Source organism: Mus caroli, unplaced genomic scaffold, assembly GCF_978045245.1.
Source record: "Mus caroli unplaced genomic scaffold, Mus_caroli_1 scaffold_1, whole genome shotgun sequence".
NCBI classification, from domain to species: Eukaryota; Metazoa; Chordata; class Mammalia; order Rodentia; family Muridae; genus Mus; species Mus caroli.
The window spans coordinates 122,474,274-122,498,060 of NW_028227256.1; the positions used below are offsets into that span (position 1 = coordinate 122,474,274).

Below are 23,787 nucleotides of genomic sequence, written 5' to 3' on the forward strand. Positions count from 1 at the left end.
CCTTTCATCTGCTAAGATGGGAGGTCAACCCGGGCTGCCTGTTCAGTTGGAAACTTAACATAAACAAATGCTTCGCTTATTGGAGAGTCCCAGGGACAAAAGGGCTGTGATATTCTCTCTCAAATCTCCCTCAGAAGCCAGCTCTGCCTACTGCATTAACAAGATGGGTGGATCTGGATTGCGCATTGGGTAAGCTGAATGGCAGAATGCCTTGTCCCAGAGAGAAAGGTGTTTCTTTAGCACCCCAGAAGGAAAAGGGGTGGAATATCAGTGCTTGTAGGACAGGCTCCCTTCACTCAGATAGTCATGGAAGCCTTCCTAGCAAGCTTGCTATTATGTTGGAATTCTCTCTCTCTCTCTCTCTCTCTCTCTCTCTCTCTCTCTCTCTGTGTGTGTGTGTGTGTGTGTGTGTGTGTGTGTGTGTGTAAAGGCCATATAACAACCTGTACTGTCATTCATCAGGCGTTGTCTACTTTATTTCTTAAGGGAGGGTCTCTTATTGCCTAGGATTTGCAAAGTAGGGTCTGCTGGCCAGTGAGCCGCAGAATTTCCTATACTATCTCCGACATATGGATATACCCGAATTGGAGGATCTCGACGCCAAGCTTAGCAGGATGTTTTCTGCTTTTGCTTGTTTGAATTGTGGGATCTAAGAGTTGAACTCAGGTGCCCATGCTCACATAACGCAGCGCACTGTACCAACCGAGCTATCACCGAAACCTTCGAGTCCTTTTTATTTTAACCCTTTTTTGTTTTCACTTAATTAAGTTATTGTATTTACTTATTTGATATGTTTGTGTGCAGAGGAACTTGCAGGTCGTTCTTTGCACTACCTGAGCTCCAGGGATCACATTCAGGTCATCAGACTTGGGAGCAAGTACCTTTACCCACTGAGCCATCTCCCAGGTCCTAGGGCAAATTTAAAAAACCTTTTCTCCATGATCCATCTGACTGATTCAAAGTGATTTTACAGGTGAGAAAATAGAATTGCCAGTGGTTGTCTAAAGAGAGATCACAGGAGCCACAGGAGGAAGAAGACAGAAGACGTGGGGTGGGTGAGGGATGGCTCAGCAGGCGGAAGGGCTTGCTTCCAAGCCTTACTACCAGAATTAGATGACTCTGGAATACATGTGGAGAAAGGACAGAACTGGTTACTTTGAGTTGCCTCTGAACGCCACAGGAACATGGTGTGCGCACACGTGCAAAAAACACACGTGCGCGCACCGTGTGTGTGTGTGTGTGTGTGTGTGTGTGTGTGTGTGTGTGTCACACACACGCACACACAAACGTGACAGTAAGATGGGAAGTAGAAACAGGCAGATGACCTGGAAGCTTGAATAGCCATTTTACCAAAGTACCAGGGCAATGAAGGACCCTGTCTCCCCAGTCCCCTCCTGTGTGTTGCTTTAAAAAGAGAATCCATGAACAACCACACTGTGATATAAAATTGACAAACAGAGCTTGACTTGTTTCTGATAAGCCCACAGGGACAAACAAGAATCCACTTTTAAAACATGGTAAAATCAAGCACTTTCCGACTTGAGAAAACAGTGGTTTTCTCATGCAGTTAACCTTCTTTTTACCAGGAGCAGGTGTTCATCCATCCCTCGTTCACTGTTCCCCATTTAGCTCAGGAGAAAAACAAGACATGAACTGAACCTAGCCAAGGCCTGTAGCCATCCTTGTCTAACTTAATGAGCAACTAACTAATCCAAAAGGAAAACGGCCATTCCTTATCCAGCCATAATGGAGACGCAAGATGGCATGTAAATCAGTAACCCTTGTATTGCAAAACAGACAAATAGATTAATGCATAGTGTAAGGATGGGTGGAAAGATCGATCGGGTTACCGATTCAGACCATGAACTTTCTCTCAATATACTGCATTTAACTTTTAAATAAGGTTTAGGAGAACCTGTAACAGTTTGCTCACTGACAGAGCTATATTTTAGTAAGGGCAGAAATTGGCTAGTCTATAAAAATTAAATTATGCCCCTTTCACTGTATCTAGTCAAGAGGAAAAACTCTAATTACAAGATTGCACTGTCAAACAAATGCAAATTCGTATTCTTTATACCCTGGTTTAAAAATTCATACTGGAAGGTTGGGGGCAGGCTTCCCTTCTGAAATGAAAATCAATATTTGAAATATTTTTATGGAATGCAATGATAAATAAGCAAAGTAAATGTGATTCTCAAGGACGCTGCTGCGTAGAAACAGCAACCCATGAAGAGCAGAGTCGGGAGGGGAGGCATTAGTCATGCAGATGTCTAACCATCAATTAGGGAGGATAGGAAACTTAGCTTCCCCATAACCCGCACTTTATTATTCCAGAATAATAAAGTGAAAAAGAACATCAGCAAAGAACCTCAGATCCTAACAGGGGCACTGCCCTAGAGAATAGGCAAGGGCTAATTTTAAGTGCACCTCCATGGAAATTAAATTTACCTTTCTCAAAATTCATAAGAACTGGTTGGCAGAGTTAAGCCAGCAAAGATCAACTTTGCTATGATAAGGCCTGGCCATATCATATGGCCGGTGTTTGGGGATGGGGCAGGCAGGGAGACGGTCTTTTATTTGCTGCTTAATGTCAGGTTAGGTTAGTTCATTAAGATTTCTTAGTCTGTATAAATCCCAGGTATTTCTATATCCATTAAAGAAATGCCAGTTCAAGGCACACTCAAGAATTTTAAATCCCTTTTGGTTGACTTTCTGATACCTACTTTGTGGTCTATGCACTTGGTCTTCCAGATGAACTTGACAGACATAAAAAAAATCATCTTAGTCCTTAGAACTTTCCTAGTGTCAGCTCTCTGGGAGTGTATAGTGGTACATTTCCCTCTGTCAGAGGCTGGCAGGTGGCACTGCAGCAAATGTATTTGGTCAGGGAAGTGAGAGCCACCTGGTAACAATGGGCTAGTGGACTTGGGGTCAGGAATATAACTTTTTAAAGATCTTCCTTTGTTTCTCTATAACATACAAAGGGTGCTCCAAATTAGTAATTCAGTGGGAAGCATCCCAGAGCCTCTCGGAGAGCTTAGACAAGACTCATGGCCCCATAGAACAGGGATACACAGAATAAGCATCCTCAAGGGGAAGAGGGCTATCACATTCAACAGAACTTCAGGAAGATACCTAGATGCTCTTAGGGAAGACCGGCATTTTCAGCTCTGTTGCACCAAGAATCTCAGCACAGGCTACATTCTGAACCAGTTTGGCTTTGATCCCCGTCGGCACCACCTAACAGGCACTATGTTCTTTCTTGAGGGTGAAGTTGACAAAGAATGGAACCATAGTCGGCTGGTTGAAGTATAGGCTCATAATTGGTCATTATGAATAGAGTTATTACATTTCATGAGATAGTATGAGGCTAGTGCTAAGGGATGAGCCAGATAGTGCATACAGTGAAAGTTAGCTCATGCTGCCACGATTTCATTATATTGTGGTCACTTAGCAACCAAACTTCCTCTCCATCCTTGTTGGTTTAAAAAAAAATCAATCTGACTGGTCTATAGCAATTACACGAAATTTAATATGAGATGCCTTCAAGATTTCAGCCCCACGACATTGCTTTCTGCTGTAGAAAAACAAAAACAAAACAAAGCAAAACACCAAAACCAAATCAAATAAACCCAAAAAACCAAGAAAACTAAATGAATAACAAAACAAAGTAAAAAGAACTCAACCAAATGACCAAACAACCAAACAAGCAAACAAAACCACCACGATCAACAGTGAGCACATTTGCCTCGGTTCCAGCAAATTCCCACTCAGAATGCCTTGCATCTATTTACAGCTAGTATGATGGTTAGTGTTGCCAACTTGACACCAGGAGAAAAAGGGCATGTCTGTGGGGGAATTATCTTTGCCTTACTTTACATGGGCAGACTCACCTTTGTCATGTGCAGGGCTGTTCTCTGACTGGATTCTTAAAGGAGAGGGGCTATGGACACTAGAGCTTGCAGCCTTACTTTGTTCCTGAGTTAGTGTGATAAGACCAGTTCCCTCAAGCTCCTGCTGCTGGGACTATGTCCTTCTTGACTGTGCCTTGAACTTTGAGCTAAAATTAACTCTCCATGAAGTTCCTTTTGTTATTCTACTTTGTTACAGGAAACAAACAAAGAGAAACTAAGAAACACCTCTTACCTGGTTTCCCTTTGGATTCATTAATTGCTTCTGGTTTGTTTGTTTGTTTGTTTGTTTTGATACCAAGGTTAAGGTTATGTCCTGGACCCACATTCCCAGGGGAAAAATGATGGAATGAAGAATGATGGAAGGGAGAAACAGTTCTTGAAAGTTGTCCTCTGACCTCTGACCTCCAGAGACATGTAAACTGTGCTATGTGTGCAATCACCACCCCCACCTCAAATAAATACATGTAGCTTTTAGAAGTTTATACAAAGGATGAAACTAAAACTCAGTTTGGGCTATTTAGCATATGAGTTAGAATGGCTGTTTACTAGATCCTGATGATCCTAGCTGGTTGGTGAGTACAGATGTCCAGTGTCACAAGCAGGCACTGCACAGCTGCAGTTGTTGCAAGCAGGGGTCATGGACATAGACTGAAGACAGCCAGCTTTGCCTAGGTGGTCAGTCCATTGTAAATACTAGAGAATAGTGAATAAAAGCGTTTGCAGAACAATCATGAAGAATCCCACCATCCATCCATGTTAAAAAAAAAAGTTAGGTATGGCCACAACACTATGGAGGATAGAGGAGACAAGAGGATCTCTGGGGCTTGCTGCTGGCCAAGATCAGTGAGAATCCATGTCTTAAAGGGAAATGGGGAGAGAGAGCTGGATGCCTTCCTGGCCTCCACCTGCTCCTGCTTGAGTGTGTGCACCTTTGCATATGTATCCGTGTTGTTTATATACACACATGCAGATAGATATAGATATAGATATAGATATAGATATAGATATAGATATAGATATAGATATAGATATAGATATAGATATAGATATAGATATAGATCACATACATTTCCTCTCTCTCTCTCTCTCTCTCTCTCTCTCTCTCTCTCTCTCTCTCTCTCTCTCTCTCTCTCGTTCTCACCAAAAGAAGGAAAAAAGGTTGGCATTGCTGTGTGATAGTTTTCCCTCACCTTTTGATCCTCGGCTTATGTCCTCTAACCTGTGGCCATAGACACCTTTCTAGTGACATGTGTCACTAGAAAACAAGCAACCTAAACCAAAGACTTGCTTCAGGATTGCCTGTCTGGATGCTTTCTGTGGGTAATGTGGGAGTTATGAGGTCTTTTCTACAGTATAGTGTGGAGAAGAGGCTACAGCAAGACGAAAAGGGAGTGTGTGGCTGTCATCTTGGATGAATACATAGACAAAAAGCAGTGTTTCTTGAAAGTCTTCTCCCGAGTAACCCCTTTCCTTGATCACAGCCCTGGTTGTGAAGCCCAGCCTCCAGGTGAGCAGTGGCCTTGAGGGTTCTGAGGAAGTTCTGAAGGGCACCTTCCATCGTGTCTGCCTCAAGCCTACTTCATGGAAGATATTGGAAGGCCAGAAGATGTTTGGCTCAGTTAAAAATACAGTGCAAAGAAAATCACTCATCAAAACCATTCACATCCATCTCTGTTACAGTATCATCACTAAGTTTTTGTGTTGTCCTCCCGCATTAAATAATAGGAGTAGCAGATTCCCCAACAATGCTTGCTAGGTTTTGGAGATACATTATGCTTGAGAGCAGTTACATCTTAGACTTCCCAGAATAGCATTTTTTTTTAATACACTCCAGCCAATAATGTACTACAAAGAACAGCCACATACAAAGGGTCTGGAGAGAACGCACAGCAGGGGAAGTGCTTCCAGGTAAGTGTGAGGACTAGAGTCTGGATGCCAAGCACACATGTAAATGTCAGCAGGATTGATGAGGCGATGCCTGCTTGTAAGCTCAGCCTTGGAGGCAGAGATCTGAGATTTTTTGGACCAAGTTGTCTAGTTAGAATTGGTGAGTTCTCTGGGTTCAAGTAAAAGACTCTGCCTCAATATATATGAGCAAGGAAGATATGGATATCAACCTCTTGTCTCTATACATGCAAACATGCATCTTATACTGGCATGAATACCATGTACACATAACAGGTACCTATATATACTCATGTACTAACAACTGTGAACATGTTTGCATACATACATGCATATCACACACACACACATATACATGCAAAAAAAAACCAAACAAACAATACACACACACACACCCTCACATTGCTGCTCAGTCCTATAGAGAGCTGTCAGTTAGGTTCCTTAAGCAACTAAGAGGTTAACAACAATATACTTCCATTCCCTAACCAGTAGAAGTTGCTTCTCCATGGTTCTGTCTTCAGTGCTAGCTTCTATCCATTGTTGTTCTGCCAGGGAGTTAAGGGGACTCGATTGCTCTAATGACCTGTGGAGCTCTTTGGGTACCTTGTTGGACTAAAAAGTAATAAGACTCACCCAATGTCATTCATCCCCAAGATGGTATTTCTCTTGCTTTCAGCAACCTTTAAATAGCCAAGTCTCTATTTGACCTTGGAATTGAAGCAGTAGCTCATTTATTTCCTCAAATGTCTGGTGCCACTTTGGGGTGAGTTTTTAATTTTAACTCCTGAGTGGGTGGGATTCTGCCTTTCAAGACTTACTAGCTAGAGTGAAGTCAGTTCCAGCTAACTCCCGTCTTCAGCTGTACAACACACAGTCTCTTGACGCGGCTAGCTAGTAGCTAAATAGCTAGGGTATGGGGTGGGGGTGGGGGGTATCCTTCCTGTGGAAGATCTTGGCAATTTGTGCTTGGAATTTGATGCATTAGTTCTAAAATTAAATAAAGATCCTATAGCGTTCTTCAAAGAAATATGGTGTGGCGCTATGACAAAACACATTTTTCAAGTTCTGACCTCTGGGAACTTCAAGTAGCTTCATATTTCAGTTTGACATTGCTCACAGGCTACTGTCGAGCTGCTGGAGCCGGGGCAGTTATCCATATATTGTTTTCACTGCCCCATCAGCTTTTTAGTCCAGGAAGGTGAAAGGCATAAATAAAAAATAAAAATAAAAATAAAAATAAAGGAAACTACTGATTTACAATAACTTCTCAGGAGTCCCCTGGGGAAAAGCCCTGGCAATTAACTCTAATGAGTTTAAAGTAACTTCCAACTCTTCATTTCCCCAGAACTGTAAAAAGTACATCTGTGCTAACCAGTGAGTGTGAGTGTGTGTGTGCCCGAGTGCACGTGTAACACACAGTAGCATGTGTGTTACATCAGTCAGGATCTTTTCCTGTAATTTAATACCCTCCTTTCCCAGCCTTCCATGGGGGTCGGAGGGGGAAGAGTATCTTACCCGCACTTTGCTCCATCACTTCTTTCTGACACATGTCTTGAACGTTCACGGTGCAATTTACGATGAACTCAGGGGATGAGCAATCGTTGTTCAGCTGAAATTCTTCACACTGGTAGCACTGAATTTGCAGCGCCAGCCCTGTGGGACAGATGCGGTGGGGTTCAGAAACACTGGTTAAGATCTGGCTTGCACAGAGCACATCCTGGCTGGCCGGTATCACCGTGTACTGCCCCAGACAACAAGGGCTTCTGGTCTCTGCATCCTGATGTTCAGGAAGGCTGGAGGTGCCTGAAGCCAGCAGGGGGCGGCGGCATCAGTTCCCAGGGTCTAGGAAGATAAAGCCCTGCCAGAGACCCTACATTTCTTCTCTAGACACAAACAGCTCCTGTAACACCCCCCCCCCAGCCTTTCCGCAAGAAGTTGCAAAGAGACGGGTGAGAGTTCAAATCCCAGATCAAAGTAGTGGGGTACAAGCTTGAGCTCCTGTCTGAGCCTAATTACTAATTGGTTACAAATTGGTTAATTACTATTTTGGCACCGTTCATAATTGCATTGGCTGACGCGTTTTCGGTTTTACTTATTTAATCTTGTAAGTCAGCGTTCATGGGCTGAGGCTCTGATGCTTCCTGGAGACCACCCTGCAACCTGGGGGGAGGTGCTGGATGCTAAGTATCCCTGCTCAGTCCTCCAGCTCAGGGTCCCTTCTTATGATCAGAGACAGGGGCAGCTGCTGCTGAGGGTTGGAGAGGATGTAATGTGAGAGCCTGCGTTGGATGTGCGCGTCTGTTTAGGGACCGCCACACTGCAGCCCTTTTAGACCTGTCTTGTTACCCCTTTTTTGAAAAACATGGCTGTTGGAAAAAAATTCTGATAGCTTAGAGTCCGCGATCAGGAGCAGTTACTTACCGTATCTTCCTGATTGCTCTCCTCTGATCTGGGAGCTTCTCTTTGGGCCGCATGCCCCTTCCTAACACCCTACTGATCGCATGAAGAGCACAGCTAGCTCACTCAGTCCGGAAGGGCTGCTCCCCCGCCCCCAGCAGAGGATTGTCCGGCGAAAAGCTCACCTGTCAGCGTCGCCGCTCCCTTGGGTGGCCACAAACACTGGGTAACTTGACTAGGTTGGAGGCTTGTCGCCCCTTTTCCTGTCTTGCCCAACTCAAGGACCCTCCCCACTCCCAGCTCGGTATCCCCGACTGTGTACCCCACGCAGCTGCAGCCAAGAGTCGCGCCAATCTGCCGCTCTCGGCTCTCCTGCAGCGCGGGACTTGGAGAGCGTCCCAGTCTAGCGCCTTGGTCTCAGTTTCCAGCACCAAACTCCCGCTGGGTAGCCCCAGCGCAGCGCGGACCACAGCTGGGCGCACTGGGGCTGAGAGCAGGGACGCTTGGCGAGATAGAAGGAGCGTGTCTGGCCAGGCAGCTGGCCTCTTCATCTTCTTACCTGGAAGCCAGAACAATCCGCAAAAAGTTGCTGCGATGCCGAGAACCCACATCCTCCCGGATCGGCAGGGCCGGGAGCGGGCAAGAGCATCAGAGACCACGACCGCAGCGGAGGCTGTTCTGGCCGCGGCGACTGTAGCTGCCGAGGCTGCCGAGGCTCGCGCTGCTGCCGCCCAAGCGACGGCTGCCACCGAGAGGAGCCGCAGGTGTCGCCCGCGGCGCCCGCATCGCCCGCGCCGGGGGCTCCCAGAGGCTGGTCCCAGGCTCCTTGGGTTCGCGCTCCCTGGGGCGGAGCGCAGCGCCTCCAGAGGAGTTGGCTGCTGAGGCTTGAAGAACTACTGGCGATCCGGAGCACCCAAAAAAGTCTCGCCTCTTCTGCCCCCACCCCTCCCACTCCTGGTACCACGTGACGGCTGCTGAGTTGTGGTGGGGGTGGAGGGCGGGGAAGGCTGGGACTGTCTCTCTACTGTCCCCACCCCTTTCTGCCACCCTTTTAGCCTACCTCCTCTAGTTCCTTGGAAAGGAGCGCCTGCTGGGCTCGGGAGTAGTGTTGACAGAGGTTAGGAATAAGGAGGTGACTAGGACGCAGCAGGTGCCATCAGGACCTGTCCTATGCGAACTCGGAGACCCGAGTGCTAGGCTGCGATGCCCTTCCTTTTCCCTTCCCTTTCGGTGCTAACAGTACCCTTGCAACTGGGTCTCGCCCACCCAGCCCGGCGTCTTCTATCACTCGCTGCCCCCTGGCCCTCTGGGTGACTGCCCTGGATAAGGCGAAGGGCTGTTTTCCGAGCACCTGGCAAAGTTGCGCGGTAGCGAGTTCCCTGGGGTGTCCGACGCAGCCGCGCCTCTTCCTGAGAGAAACCCATCTCACTGGTCACCTGGGTCTTCCGGCAGAATGCCTGCGAGTACGATGGTGACCCTACCGCAGCTAGCTCGCTTAGCCCAGCCACCATCTCCTCACCTGCTTGCATGCACCACGGGGGTATGCATTGACTCAGCCTCGGTCTCCTAGCCCAGAAATAAAGCTACTTGGGGAGTGGACACCGGAATCTGTGCTCTCACTGAAAAGCAAATGGGTCTGACTGCTCCCCCAAGCCACCAGCTATGGGTATACACTCCTTACAGCGCTAAAGCATGGCCAATCGGCCATAGGCTGCCCCCCTCCTCCACTACTCCCCTTTCTGACAATTCTAAGTGACCCACCTTGCGTATTCCCGGGACACCATGGTGCTATTTTGCCTTCCTGGTGGAGCTTTGTGGAAGACTGTGCTGTGCACAGAGCAGGCAGTCGCAGCTCTTGGTGCCCCCGCCCACAGCCCCCGGCGCATTTCCACCCACCCCCACCCCTGATTTGGGATTTGGGAGCTTCGGTGGAAACCCGTGGCTAAGCATCACCCCTCTCCTGTGAGGTCTCCCGAGGGGAAGTGGTCTCTCAGCTGGGATGTGATCATTTATGTCCCTACCCTGCTGGCAGAGCAGGTTTGAAAGAGGCATAAATGACTTTCTTGTAATTCCTTTGCAGAGATCGGCCCATAGCTGCCTCCGGCTCATTCTCCCCCACCCCTCCCCTTCATTTCTAGCTGGTTAACTCCTTGGGGAGACAAGGATGCTTTGACCATTACTCGCTTGTCTGAAGTGTGGATCGTAACAAATGTTCGAATTACTATTACAGTAGCAAGAGGGTTGGCTTATTTATTCTTTCAGGGAAACCTCTCCACAGAGCAAGCGTGAGACGTAATTATAATAATCACGGGACCAACCTCTCCCTGAACAAAGTTCTTTTCTGCTCTTATAGGGCGTAATTGTGATAAGACGTTTATTCCGAAATGAAATGAAACAAAAGGATTTTTTTTTAAGACAAGGAGGATACTTTACGCGCAGCTTGAATTTAAGGTAATGAAATCCAAATACAACAAATTGCACAAATACAATAACACTGGTCATACAATACTCTATAAAGATACAAGTTTTCTAAGGTAACCACACAAATCCTAAACATAGCTCTATTCTGCCTGGTCTGTAGGCTTCTGTACAGAAGGAATTATAAATAGTTCACGTCTAGAAAAAATACACATAACCTTTAAAATAGAATTTATCCTCCCATATAAACAGTCTTTAATAGAAAAAAGGATATTAAAAAGTAAGAAAGTTTCATAGCACCAACCATTCATTTATTTTTATAAAGAAGATATGGCAAAGAGTACCCAGGTTTTAATAATAATAAAAAAGCAGGGAAATTTAAAAAGAAAACAGCAAACACTCAGAATTGTGAGAAATACAATGGAGAGGATAGAAGAGGTTGGGAGTGAAGCCTGCTAAGATCTGCTCCCTTCCCCATCATCTGGTGCCACCTAATCAGTGCCCACACTTTAATTCTTCAACAGAACACCTATATCATCACATCTTCCTCCAGACAATGTGGAAAGTGGACCTTCAGAACACGTGACCTCCACCCCTCTGGCTTTCCTGCCTGCCCCATGCTTCGATTGACAGTATATGCACAAATGAGTTGAGGACCAAGATGATTACGTTCACAAAATCTTCAGCTGGGGCTTTTAAAAATATATTATCAACTTCTAGAACTTAATGCATCGTTTCAAGAGCATGGCGCCAACTCTTTTTATTGCTATCTTTCTCCCCCTACAAATATAATTTCTCTTCCCCCCCCCAAAAAAAAATGTACAGCTTTTATACAAATACTCAAAAAAGTGCAAACATTGAGAATTCTCCATCATATTTTGCTTTTTAATCCTCTCAAAACACAGTAAGTCGAGGCGATCTCTATCAGTCCACGAGAGAAGTAAACTCTGGTGTACTGGCTGTCAGCTTCTCTGGAGTCAGTCCTCCTGCATGCCCAGCTCTGGAGTCTGTTTGCCTAGTGCACCATGCATGCAGGAGTCTCGCTGAAGGATGCTCCTCTAGGTCTCATTGGATGCTTGACTTGCACAAGAGGAGAAACTGTCATACAGAGAGTCACTCAGAGACTCCACGCGGTCCACCCCAGGCCTTTCGGAGCTACTCGAAGACACTTCTGTCTTTTTGCCTTTCTCTTCCTTTTGTCCTTCAACCTCACTTGGAGACTTCTCTTTTCCTAATAAAATCACAGTATTGCTGCTAAATTTATTGAATGACTCCAGGGAAATTTCAGATAATCTATTCTCAGGATCTTCTTTTGTTTCTTCAACTTGTTTCGGTTCCTGCAATAAAAAAGAGGAAAATATTAGAAACATAATTCTTTGGAAAAAAATCAATTTATCCTATCTGATATTCAATTATTGTCTGAATAAAGTACAGTTTAAAGGGACAGAGAGAACCTACAAGTCCTTAACAATCTTTTAGTGTAATTAAATGCAATAATAAAGCTAATTTTAGGGATAAATTAAGACTTTAATCATTTTAGTGAGATAAATAGACCCCAATTTGCAAACGAGGTAAGTGCCACTTAATTCATTTTAAATGGATCCATTTGAAATTTACTCAGGTAATGTGTCTTATTTTTCTTTATCAAAAGTTCAAAGTCCTCTGTTTTCTCAATAAATACTCCCTGTACCTTTTCTAAACGGGATATGACTTGAGTTTCAGCCAGAAGTTATAGTGTTTTGGGAGAAAAAAGGCATAAAATCTGTTAAATTGCCATAAAATTTAAGTACATATTAAGCTTGTCAAGAATATTGTCATGTTTCAATTTTGTCCCTTTTAGGTACCTGAGATATTTGAAGGAGAGCTCAGAGCTATTGACTACAGATTGCAGAAGGGCTAGAGGCATAAAACCCAAGGAGCGGGTCTGCACTTTAGAAACCTTCCGTTCCAGAAGGCCTAGCTAGACCAATTTATTCCAAGGATGTGATTTTCTTCATACTTCGCTTCAGGATTTCATAAAATGCTGTAGTTATACTAAGCAATCATTGTCGGTGCCCTGCGAGCTTGAGTGTCTTCAGTGGATCAAGCAGCTGCTCAGGTTGGGGAGAGGACAATGGGAGGCAGGGACACCAGAGGTAATGAGAAGAGTGAGGGCCATCAAGTCACTAAAGCAACCATCAGCTATTCTCCCTTGAGGCATGAATTCCACCATCTCAGGGAAAAGCAGCAACAGGGCCTTAAATATGATAACAAGAACCACCGGTTGGTTAGGTTAATCCTCCACTAGGTCAAAGGCACTTAAGGGACTCAGGCTTTCAAAAAAGTGAATGTTTCATTTTGATTTAGCTTTTGGGTCCTTGTGTTACTTTTTAAGTTTTATTTCCTTTTAGTTGGTATAAAATAGTCTTAGTTCTAGAGAACACACACTGTCATTTTCACACTTGTGTCTAGAGCTGGGGAGATGGTTCAGTCAGTATATTACTTTGTTGCAAGCATAAGGACCTGGGTTTGATCCTCAGGACCCATCTAAAAGAAATGAGTGTGGTGGTACACAAGAGTAATCCAAGGGCTGTGGAAGCAGAGAAAAGAGGCTCTTTGGGCTCTGTAGCCAGCCAGTGCAGCCTACTTGGTGAGTCCCAGGCGAGAGAACCTGTCTTTAGAGAAAAAGCATACTCCAAATCAAAAGCAAACAAATAAATGACGTGGACTGGACAGTGCCAGAATGACATTCTAAGTTGTCATCTTGCCTCTACCAGAACACACACACAGACACACACATGCACATACACACACACACACACACAACTTAGGGTATTTAATGTGTCTATTAACTTGGACTTTATTCACTGTAGCCAGAAGTCAAAACTTCTCTAGAGCTATTTGGATATATAATATACAAAACAGAAACAATACTGCTAACAAGATTCCAGGAATACAAGGTCAGAACTGGTTCCTCGTATATCTCTAACATGGTCCCTGCTGATCAGTGCTCAGGATGAGGCTCAGCCCGATAATTACTGGGCTGAAGCTTCCGTGCACAGCAGAGAAAGGGATCTGGTGTTAAGCCTGCTTTGTGCTGCTGCTGGTGGTGGCTTTTATTCCTTCTGTTGAATCTATCCCCTTCAGAGTAAAAAAGGGAAAAAAATGGTCATTTTTTTTTTGTCATGGTCATTTCAAAAAATGTTGTTACCCAAATATTCCATTTCAATGATCTGTCAATACATCTTGAATACACACAATTTCTTCTCCCACCCTAGTCCAGGTCCCATATAGTTATACTGGTCTTAAAAATGTCACGAGGAAAATGACGGGGGCAGACAGATGCAGCCAGGACCTGCAGACTCTTAATACCCATCGGAAAGAGAAGAGATACTCGGGAGTGGACACCTTTGGTGCTGTAGGGGCTGGTGCTGGCAGTTTCTCTACCATGGAGGATGGGATCATTTCATGGAAAGACTTTGGGCTTGTGCTTTGAATTAGTGCTTATTTAGTTACTCCTGGAAGTGGTTTTCAATCTCAAATGATTGCTTTGGAATCATGGCAAGGGGCTGATCCACAGATTCCTAGCCGAGCACAGACAATGATTCCACAATCAGTAAGAAATCAAGCAAATTTTTTTTTTTAATGTTGTGTTAAGTTTTAAGCCTTTGATCCCTAACCCCTCCCCCACAAATGATCTGGCACAATATTAGCAAAGGGCAGTTAGTAGGACGTGGCTTGGAGAGAATAAATGTTTATTTCTATAACATAATTTGTGTATATATATCTACATTTTAGGTGGATAAAGAACCTTCAGTACAATTTCTCATCACCTGGGTGTGCCACTCCTTTTCAAGAAACACACACGTTTTCCTCATCTGTACCTGGTCTAATGTGGATCTCAGATTCATTCAACAAACACTTATTAGAAAAGGCTATTTACTATAAGACAGATGGAAGCTAAATACATTTGAGGTGGGTACAGCCTGAGGGCATATCCTTCCTTCCTTGGCTTATAAGTGCCATGTTCATCCTCCTTCAGGCACAGATGGTGACAAGGTGGGCTGTTTGTAAGCACTGAAGAAAAGTCTAGAAACAAGCATCTATAGCTCAGCCACATAGAGGCTGCTTAATGTATTTTCTTGAGTAACATAGTTACTGGTAAGTTGCTGCTGTAAACACATGTTCCCCCATGTGTCTGTACACACCCCTAGTGAAACACAGCAGGACACACACACACACACACACACACACACACACACACGGTAGGATTATTAGTCTACGACAGTGGTTCTCAGAGTTCACTCTCCAAACTATCAGGAGCCACCGTACCATCAAGGATCCTGTTGAAAATGCAATTTTCTGCTGTTCATCCAAACCTGCTACATCAGAAATCTGAGGCCCTGTCACCTGCTCCAAACAAGCTCACAGCGCGATTCTGACACATGCTTGGTATGCAATATATACATGTTCCAGCTGGTTTTATGTCAACTTGACATAAGCTGGAATCACCAGAGAGGAGGGAGCCTCAACTGAGAAAGGGCCTCCATAAGATATTGCTGTAGACAACCCTGTCGGACATTTTCTTAACTAGTGATTAACAGGGGAGGGCTGTGTCTCATGGATGGTGCTATCCCTGGGTTGGTAGTCCCGGGTGCTACAGCAGAGCAGGCTGAGACAGCTACAAGGGACACGCCAGGAAGCACTACTCTGTGGTTCCTGCATCAGCCCCTCCCTCCAGGTTTCTGCCTTGTTCACTTTTTTTTTCTCCTCAACTTGCATTTCATTCATGATGTTTTGCCTCAGCAATAATAACCTTAATAAAGATAAGCTTAACATAAAAAATAGCAAGAAAAAACAAGCTGTGTATGTATGTTTGTATGTATGTATGTCAGTATGTTTGTATGTATGCATGCATGCATGCATGTATATATCTATGTATGCATGTATGTGAGTAGTATGTATGTATGCATGCATGAATGTATCTCTATATATATACTTATGCATGTAGCTATGTATGTATGTATCTACTATCTAGCTCTAGAATTTACCTAAATAATCATGTGCCTTTCATCTGTCTGCACAATTATCTGGAAGTCTGACGTCTGACTCTGGCCATGAGACTATGGAGAGAAAGACCACTCTGAGGAAAACATCCTTCTCATTATAGAGAAAATGTGCATGTTGTTTCTTTCCTACACAGAATCAGGGCAAGAGACAAGAAAGGCTACTCTTAACCTGGGCTCACCATGGGAGCCCCAGGAAAGTGGTGAAGATGGTGGTCCAGGAACACAGGCTGTGTCTAACGTCAGAAACATGCATCCAGAATTTTTATTTCTAAAGTGAAACATTAACTAATAATTACATGATTTTTTTTCATTTGATCATAAAAAACAAATTAAAAAGAACAGTGACAAAAATAAAGCGAGACTGCTCATGCATAGCACTGTGCAACATCTGTCTTGTCTGAGCTTGTGGATCAGGCATTGCGCTATACACTTTTTTCTTTGTTTATTTTCCTGTCCTATGTTTTATTGGTGCATACTCATGGCACGTGGTGATGGGCTTGCATGGAGACATTTTCATGCAGGTGTATCCTTTACTTTGACAACAGTCAGCCTTGCTCCTCCCTTCCCTCGCCTTTCTCATTATTTCCATTCTATCCTCCAGTCTTCCTTCTGGTAGAATTTGTAGGGTCTCTTGTGTGTAGGATCAAATCATATGTGAATAGGAATAATTATATTCTTTTCCAATTCATGCCTTTTTATTTCCTTTTACTGTCTTATTTCTCTAGCTAAAGACTTCAAGCATTGTATTGAATAAACATAGAGGGAATGGGCATCTTTGTCTTATTCCAGATTTTAGGGAGAGATGCAAGCTTTTCCTTATTAGTGCTGTATGATGAGGTCAATAGTATTCATTTATTTAAGATTTATTTTTTATTAGGTTGTGTATGTATGTGCACATACACGCACAAGTGTGCAGGTACTAAAGGAAGCCAGAAGAAGGTGTCAGACCATCTAGAGCTGGAGTTACAGACAGTTGTGAGACACACAATATGAGTACTGGGAATTGAACGCACCACCAAGAGCCCTTAATCATTGAGCTAACTACAGCTCCTGCATCTTTTATATTCAATAGTGTTTGTTTTGTGAAATTAGATATGTCAGTGTTTGGTGTGTATATGTTTAAAATTAGTTTATTCTCTTGATAATTATTTTTTAACCAATATGAAGTGATATTCTTAATCCCTACTGACTCAGTAATTAGTCAGTTACTAGCATGGCTATCCCTGCATTTTTCCAGTTTCATTTGCTTATAACACCCTTTTCCATCCTTTCACACTATGTCTGTGTTTGTCTTTGCCAGTGAGGTGTGTTTATTGGGGGCAATTAATACATGGGTCCTGATTTAACAATCCTAACTACTAGTCCTTGACCTTTGATTGGAAATGTGAGGTTATTAACATTATTATTATATCTTCATTATTGGCTGAATTATCTAATTTGTTTACCTTGTTTACAAGTCCTGTCTTCTATATGACCAATTCTATTGTAAAGCTTTCTCCTGAGTTCCTTTAATCCAGCTTCTCACTTGCAAAGTTTCAACTTGATGTTTTCAGCATTTCTGTAACACTGTCCCTGGATCTCCCTTTCATGCCCTGTGCTGTTGTTCTCATTTCAAGGTTCTGTTTGATTCTCTTTGAATGCTTTCAGTTTATTTCATATGCTTCTTGAAATCATTCAATGTTCTTAAAATAATTCACTTGACTTCTTAGGGTTCATGTAATTTGCTTTCATTGTGATCTATCCCCGTGGGATTGGTAATTTTAGGAGTCTTCTCTTTATTTTTTGTGTCTCTCTGTGGGACAAGTGGACAGTGCCACCTGGCAGAAGAACTAGTAAGGCTGAGTGAGCCCAAACCTGTGAAACTCAGAATGTGTAGGGCAGGCATGGAGGAAGCTAGCTAGCTCTTTGTCAGACTACCTGCTCTGGAACATTATGGACGACCGCGTTCTGCCTCCCCTGAGTGGCTTGCCAGCGGTTTTCTACTGGTGCCCCAGCACCCCAGCAGTGAGGCAGACTCAGTATCTCTCTACTGCATTTTGGACTCTGGGATTACGTTATTGGTTAGATTTTTTTTTTTTGAAAGCACCAGTGTTTTCCAGTTGGCATGTTATGCAGTGTTCAAGCGGGATTAGCTTGTCGTATGTCGAGGTACAGTTCTTTCCATCTGTATTGAGATGTAGTTCAGCAGCTAAACCTTCAGCGCTCCACACTCTTGAAATGTCATGATTTGCCGTACGCCGTTAACACTCCAAAAGTAGAAAATTAACTGCAGAAGCAACCCAAGGGATGGAGGGGCCTACAGAGCTTGGATTACTTGATCTATGTTTGCATGGGTCCCCCTCAGATTTATAGGAACATTTACCAGCTCCTGGATAGAGAAACTCTGACCAGCCAGCCAGCTGGGAAACAACCAGCCAATACAACAGCAGGCGAAGCTACCTGTAAATTGTGTAGAGGGAGCCAAGGCTACAGTTTTGGCAAGTGATCGCCAGTGTTTGGGTGGACTGTGCCATGATGTAGTTGCTTTTGCCATCGCAGCTTTTATAAGCAACCCCTCACACACACTCCTGTTAGTAACTCCAAGAAAAACTCACTGGTTCAACAAGTTAGACCAACATGCTATCATAATGTTGGTCTGTCCCTATCTAGGGTGAGTAGAAATGTGTGTGTTCTATCTCCCTAGGAAAATGTCTCTCACTTAGCCACCGGTCCCTCCCCCTGCTACCAACTTTCTCCATAAGGCTTCCCCAGACACTAAGTTGTCCATGCTTTCTCATTTTCTCCCAGAATCTCCAGTTGTTTTGGAGTCTGTGGCTTCTTCTTGCCTCTCCCTAGGAGCGCGTGGAAGTAGGCTAGCTACTGTCTTGTCAGATGACATTTACTTATCAATGTTTGAAGCCACATTGACTTGAAATTTAAATAGAAAGAGTGACTGAGGTCCAAGGGTAATGTGCTAATGATCTGCTTGGCAAATGGTAACAAAATAGCCACAGCGATGACAGCCCATGTTAACTGGTGTAGACGCTAAGGACACTGGAGGGGTGATCTGGCTCATATTCTAATTATTACTTTTTGCCTTTTCCTGCCTTTTATTCATTCATGTGTATAACCTTTTTGTTATATAATGTGCGCGTGTGCGTGTGTGTGTATGTGTGTGTGTGTGAATGAGTACAGGTGTATACATGCCACGACATGCATATAAATGCCAGAGGACTACTTCGGGTGCCGGTTTCTGACTTCTACCTTTTAGGAGATGAGGATGCTTTGTTGTTCACTGATGCATACAACAGGATAGCTGGATTGATGCGTCTGGGGTTTGTTATATCTCAGTCACCTTAGGACTGCCAGCATCACAGGCACACTCTACCCTGTCTGGCTTTATACAGGCTCTGAGGATTTGAACAAATACCCTCACACTTGCTTAACAGACACATCACCCATGGCACCATTTCACTAGTCATATTTAGTGGAGACAGGGTCTCAAAGTGTAACTTAGTCTAGCCTGGAACCTACCATGTAGCCCAGGCTGACCTCAAACTTGCTATAATCCTCTTCACTCAGTTTTCAGAGTACTGGAACTGTAGCAATGAGCCTGGTTCTCTAATTGCTTCTGTGTGGAGGCTGTCATTAGCGTCTCTATTTATAGCCACAAGGCTCAAGGAAGTTTAGGAACTCATTTAAGGTCCTGCTGTAGTGCTATTGGAGTGCAGCAATATGCTTACAGAGCTCTGGCTCTTAACGTTCACCTTGAAAAAGCACTTACAAAGTTTTAGTCAATTGTGTCCTTAAGACTAACACCTAAAATAAGAATTATAAGGCTGGAGATAAAAAAGCAATTTTGTTTATATTTTAGCGATAAAGAATAAAAACTGTTCCTGCATAGGACCAGAGTTCAGTTCCAAGTACCCGTGTCAAACAGCCTCTAACTCCAGCTCCTGGGGGTCTGACGTCCTTTTCTGTCCTCCCTGGGAACATATGTACACATAGATACAAACCTATACACATAATGTAAGACAGTATAAAATAAATAAAAATATGAATTATAGAAGAACAATGAGAAAGATCAACCCAGGATAGCTCAATGTTCAACAAACATTTTGTCAGTTCCATAAAACATCCCATTCCTTCCTATATGTTGTATTTCGCTAGAATTAAGATAGAATTATTGCATTCAGTTTGTCTCCTATAGGTGGCAACAGTTGTATGAGCGACTTTCTTGTTGGGATTTCTGTTGCACTTGGGAACAAAAGTAAAACTAAGCAGGCAGGAGGAGGACATGTTCTCAGGGTAGAAACGAGCATCGTGGTACACTCCCGTAGTATTTTCTTGTCTTCAAGGCAAACAGAGACTTCTTAGCAACAATCCTAGCCAGGATGGTGAGATATGCTCCTGAAGTCTCTTGAGAGTCACACTGCAACTAATTTAACACCTTGCTGCCAAACTATAATAAGTCAAACAAATTTACTGTATTGCTGAGTCTGCTTAAATGAGCTTATGGTTATGATTCACAGAGGAGACTTCATTAGAAAGGGTGCTCTTGGTCAGATTGTTAAGGATACGCAGAACTAAGATATATTAAGGAAATGGGAGACTATTCCAGTATGATGCCATGTCACCTGCTCCTGTTCTCTCAGTACACTTCTCTGTGGTTTACATCAGGTCAACATATGCTCTGAGAATATATCTCTTAACCTAGTAGGTTCTGTAGTGGACAGACTCAGTGTCGAGCTGGAAACACTGACTGACATATGCCAAAAAGATTCTCAGTAATCCAAGCAGACTCTCAGAACGATCACCACAGTGGGTGAGATGAAATAACTTCATTTCCAAACAGTTTCCTCTCTAGGTTCTCACAGACCTCTAACATGAACACAGAAGACAAGGGAGACAGGAGCCAACTGTATCCTACCCAGGATATTTATGGGACCTGTGATTTGCACAAATTTACGATTCAGGTGAAATCTGACCTGTAAACATATAGCATATGTTTCTGCTGTTAATGATACTCATGAAAGAAACTTTGCATAGAGCCATATTGTTAATGTTAGGGAGGATCAATTGGGAGGTGAGACAAGCTCTGGCAGATGTGAGAAAACTTGAGGAGAGACTGAAAAACTCAAGAGATTAAACCAGTAAAATACATATCTATAGCTATTGATGGATCTATCTATCTATCTATCTATCTATCTATCTATCTATCTATCTATCTATCATCTGTCACCTATCATCTATGTCTACCTACTATCTACTTGTACATGCTGGCGTCTACTTATTAGAGATGCATTCATGATATATTCTATAGCTAGAACTTCTCCCACCACCAGAGAAATATACTGCAAACCTATAAAACAGCTAAATAAATTATTATATGATTAAGGCTATTTTATTATTTTAACTAAGTTTTTGTTGTAGATTTTATTTTAAAGATATTGGTTATCATGCCTATTGTAAAATGTTACAAAGCTGTTCAAAGCTGCTGGGGGAATTAAAATTGAGTTTCTTTCCTCAGATAAGCACTAACTCAGTTTCAGAGTCCTCTGCCCAAATTAGTGTAAACGGGGTCTTAATTAACATCCTGCATCTCTTAGTTTTCTATTGCTATAGAGATTCACTGCCAATCATTCTAGAAAAGTACATGGAGGGCAAATAGCCTTACTTACTAAGTATTTTTCTTAGTATATGTCAACTGTGTGACTTTATTATAAGAATTATCTCATTTTATCCTTAAAGCAAACCCATGAGAGAGTTTGATTATCAACTCCATTACACAAATGGAAAAATACAGACGGAGTGGTCTAAATACTAGTCCAAATATGCATAGCTAATCTGCCAGAGAGTCAGGAGTGGGAAAAAAAGCAACCTGAATACAGAATGCAAGACCTTAATCAGTACACATTATAGTAGGTATCTGGAACCTAGTGTAGGATCGCTGACATGGTACTAATTAGCTGTGTAACCCCTCTGACACTCTGGTTCTTTACATTAAAGTGCTTTTCAAATCTTCCCTGTCTATAAAGCTCTGGAGCCTTAATTGGGTGCCCTGTGTGCATCTATTACTGTCTCAGTAAACAAGCTTAAGGTTCTCCCTGCATCTCATCTTAGTTCTCAGCCACTTGGAAAAGTGAAAGGTTGACAATAGACTCCAATATCATCTTTCCTACCAAGAAAACTTCAGCTGAAGAGTGAGGTTCCCATCTCTAAATAGGTAAGCTTGCTCACACTGGTAATAAGAAACGAAGAGCTTACTAGGCAAGCAAGAGTACTTGAGGAATTCTATCTCCCTATCTCACTGAGAAAAGCTAGCCAAGGTGGCACATGCCTGAAATCCCAGTACTGTCAAGGCAAAGGCAAAAAGGTCTCTGCCGCTCACTAGCCAGGTAGCCTAGCACAATTAAAGAGCTCTAGGCTTAGTAAAAGACCCTGTCTGAAAAAATAAAGGCAGAAAGCAAATGAGGAAGAAACTCCAGTTTGACATCTGGCCTGTACATGGACATATACCCACATGTGTGCATGCAAACACATGCACACGCACACGCACACGCACACACACACCTTCCCATAACCTTCATATCACACACAAAAAAGAGTGTGCTTCTGACAGCTAGCCCAACCTGAGAGAGATGCGGGAAGGTCCTGAAGTGTCTGTGTGCTGCCAGAACCCTCCCTGAAGTTGCTAATGAAGTGAGTCACTCTTCCCTCTCTTCTGAGAGATGCACAAGGAGCCCAAACACAACAGGACTGAAGCATCATTCTCAGCAGCTTTCTTTATTTGGAAGAATACACCCAAATTTGTATGTCACCATGATGCCTCTCCACCACTAGGGCTGGGTCCCGAACTCACTATGCAGTATGTATTTAAGGCTGGCCATAAATTTGCAAGGTTGACTTCAAACTTGCAATTACCCTGCTTCAGCCTCCTGAATGCTGAGATTATGGATATGGATCAGTATGCCTGTCTCTTCAACATAAATAGCCACTGACAAGTTGGGGCCCAGATGATAAAGATAATTCTGGGACTATGGTGAAATGGGTTGGGCAGAGAAGTCTCTCTAGGTATAGAGAGACATATAGTCACATACAGAGGTGACTCAGCAGATGTGAAAGAAGAAGAGCTATTCGGAAGCAGAAAAGTCAAATAAAGGAGGCTACTGAACCCAGGGTTCTGGTTTTGTATTATTTGTATTATACCTCTCTTTTTGTTGTTGTTGTTGCTAGGAGTGAATACCCGACAGTAGCAACTTGGCAGTTTATTTTAACTCACAATTTGAAGGGATACAGTCTATCATGGCAAGAAAAAGTAGATGGGCAGCAACAGAAAGTGTCTACATTTCCTCTGCTGTCAGAAAGCCAAGAGCAGACAGGAAGTGTCTGCTAGTGGGCTATAAAACCTCAAGGCTGTTCCCAATGATCCACTTCTTCCTGCTGCTAAAGGTTCTCCAACCTTTCCAAACAGTGCTACAAGCTGGGGACCCAGGGTTAAACATAAACCTATGGGGGGCATTCCATATTCTAACCACAAGACAGACAGGATGGCTGCGCAAGTTGAAAATTTCCCCACCTTGGACATTGAGATGAGAGACTCTGAGTAGAATTTTGTCACCTAGGGATTGGGGAAAGGCATTTTAATCCAGGTCTTGTAGTAGAAGGCTGTGTGTAGCTTCAAGTCCATTTTAAGGGACATTTACTGGGGACAGGCCCATCTCCAGGGTAACACAGCCATTTCTCTTTGCTCAAAGGTGCTAATTAATCTATCCCATAATATCTCCTGTGCTGTATTCCTGGTAGAGCTACCTTTTGAGACATAAAATCAGCCATCCAGATCTTGGGTGAGCTCTGGAGACCCCCGTGCTCTTCTCAAGAGTTGTGGTGTTAACCCTGTTAACCAGGTCAGAATCCAGCATGGATAATTACACTCTCCTAGCATTATATTCCTCTATTAACTCAACTGGACACATGACTTCACTTGCTCCCCTGAAAATTTAGCATGACCTTCTGTAACAGGGAACCATTTTCTCTGGTCAATCCCAGGCAGGGATATGTGATTCAGCACTTTGGGGGCACTGTTTCCTTACTAGGGTCTTGCTAATTCTTTAGCATCTCCTGGG

The 23,787-nt window shown here is 43.4% G+C and overlaps 2 protein-coding genes across 12 annotated transcripts in view; both read right to left on the minus strand.

The window, feature by feature from the left end:
• Lypd1 (LY6/PLAUR domain containing 1) overlaps positions 1 to 9,118 on the minus strand; it is a 40,687-nt gene extending 31,569 nt beyond the window's left edge. Inside the window, exons 1-3 of one of the 3 annotated variants that reach the window (XM_021172196.3) lie at positions 8,933 to 9,118; positions 8,776 to 8,805; positions 7,335 to 7,472 (exon numbers count right to left, since the gene is read on the minus strand). In XM_021172196.3, coding sequence (XP_021027855.1) covers positions 7,335 to 7,472; positions 8,776 to 8,805; positions 8,933 to 9,002 — 238 coding nt within the window. In that variant the 5' untranslated portion in view covers positions 9,003 to 9,118. Of the gene's footprint in view, positions 1 to 7,334; positions 7,473 to 8,401; positions 8,489 to 8,775 lie in introns of those variants that run through there. The other 2 variants (XM_021172204.3, XM_085840639.1) reach the window with 2 other exon arrangements.
• A 1,322-nt stretch (positions 9,119 to 10,440) lies between these two features.
• Positions 10,441 to 23,787, minus strand: part of Nckap5 (NCK associated protein 5) — an 896,002-nt gene continuing 882,655 nt past the window's right edge. For 8 of the 9 annotated variants that reach the window (XM_085840657.1, XM_085840660.1, XM_085840668.1 and 5 more), the window contains one exon: positions 10,441 to 11,971. In XM_085840657.1, coding sequence (XP_085696783.1) covers positions 11,693 to 11,971 — 279 coding nt within the window. In that variant the 3' untranslated portion in view covers positions 10,441 to 11,692. The remainder of the gene's footprint in view (positions 11,972 to 23,787) is intronic. The other variant, XM_085840680.1, reaches the window with a different exon arrangement.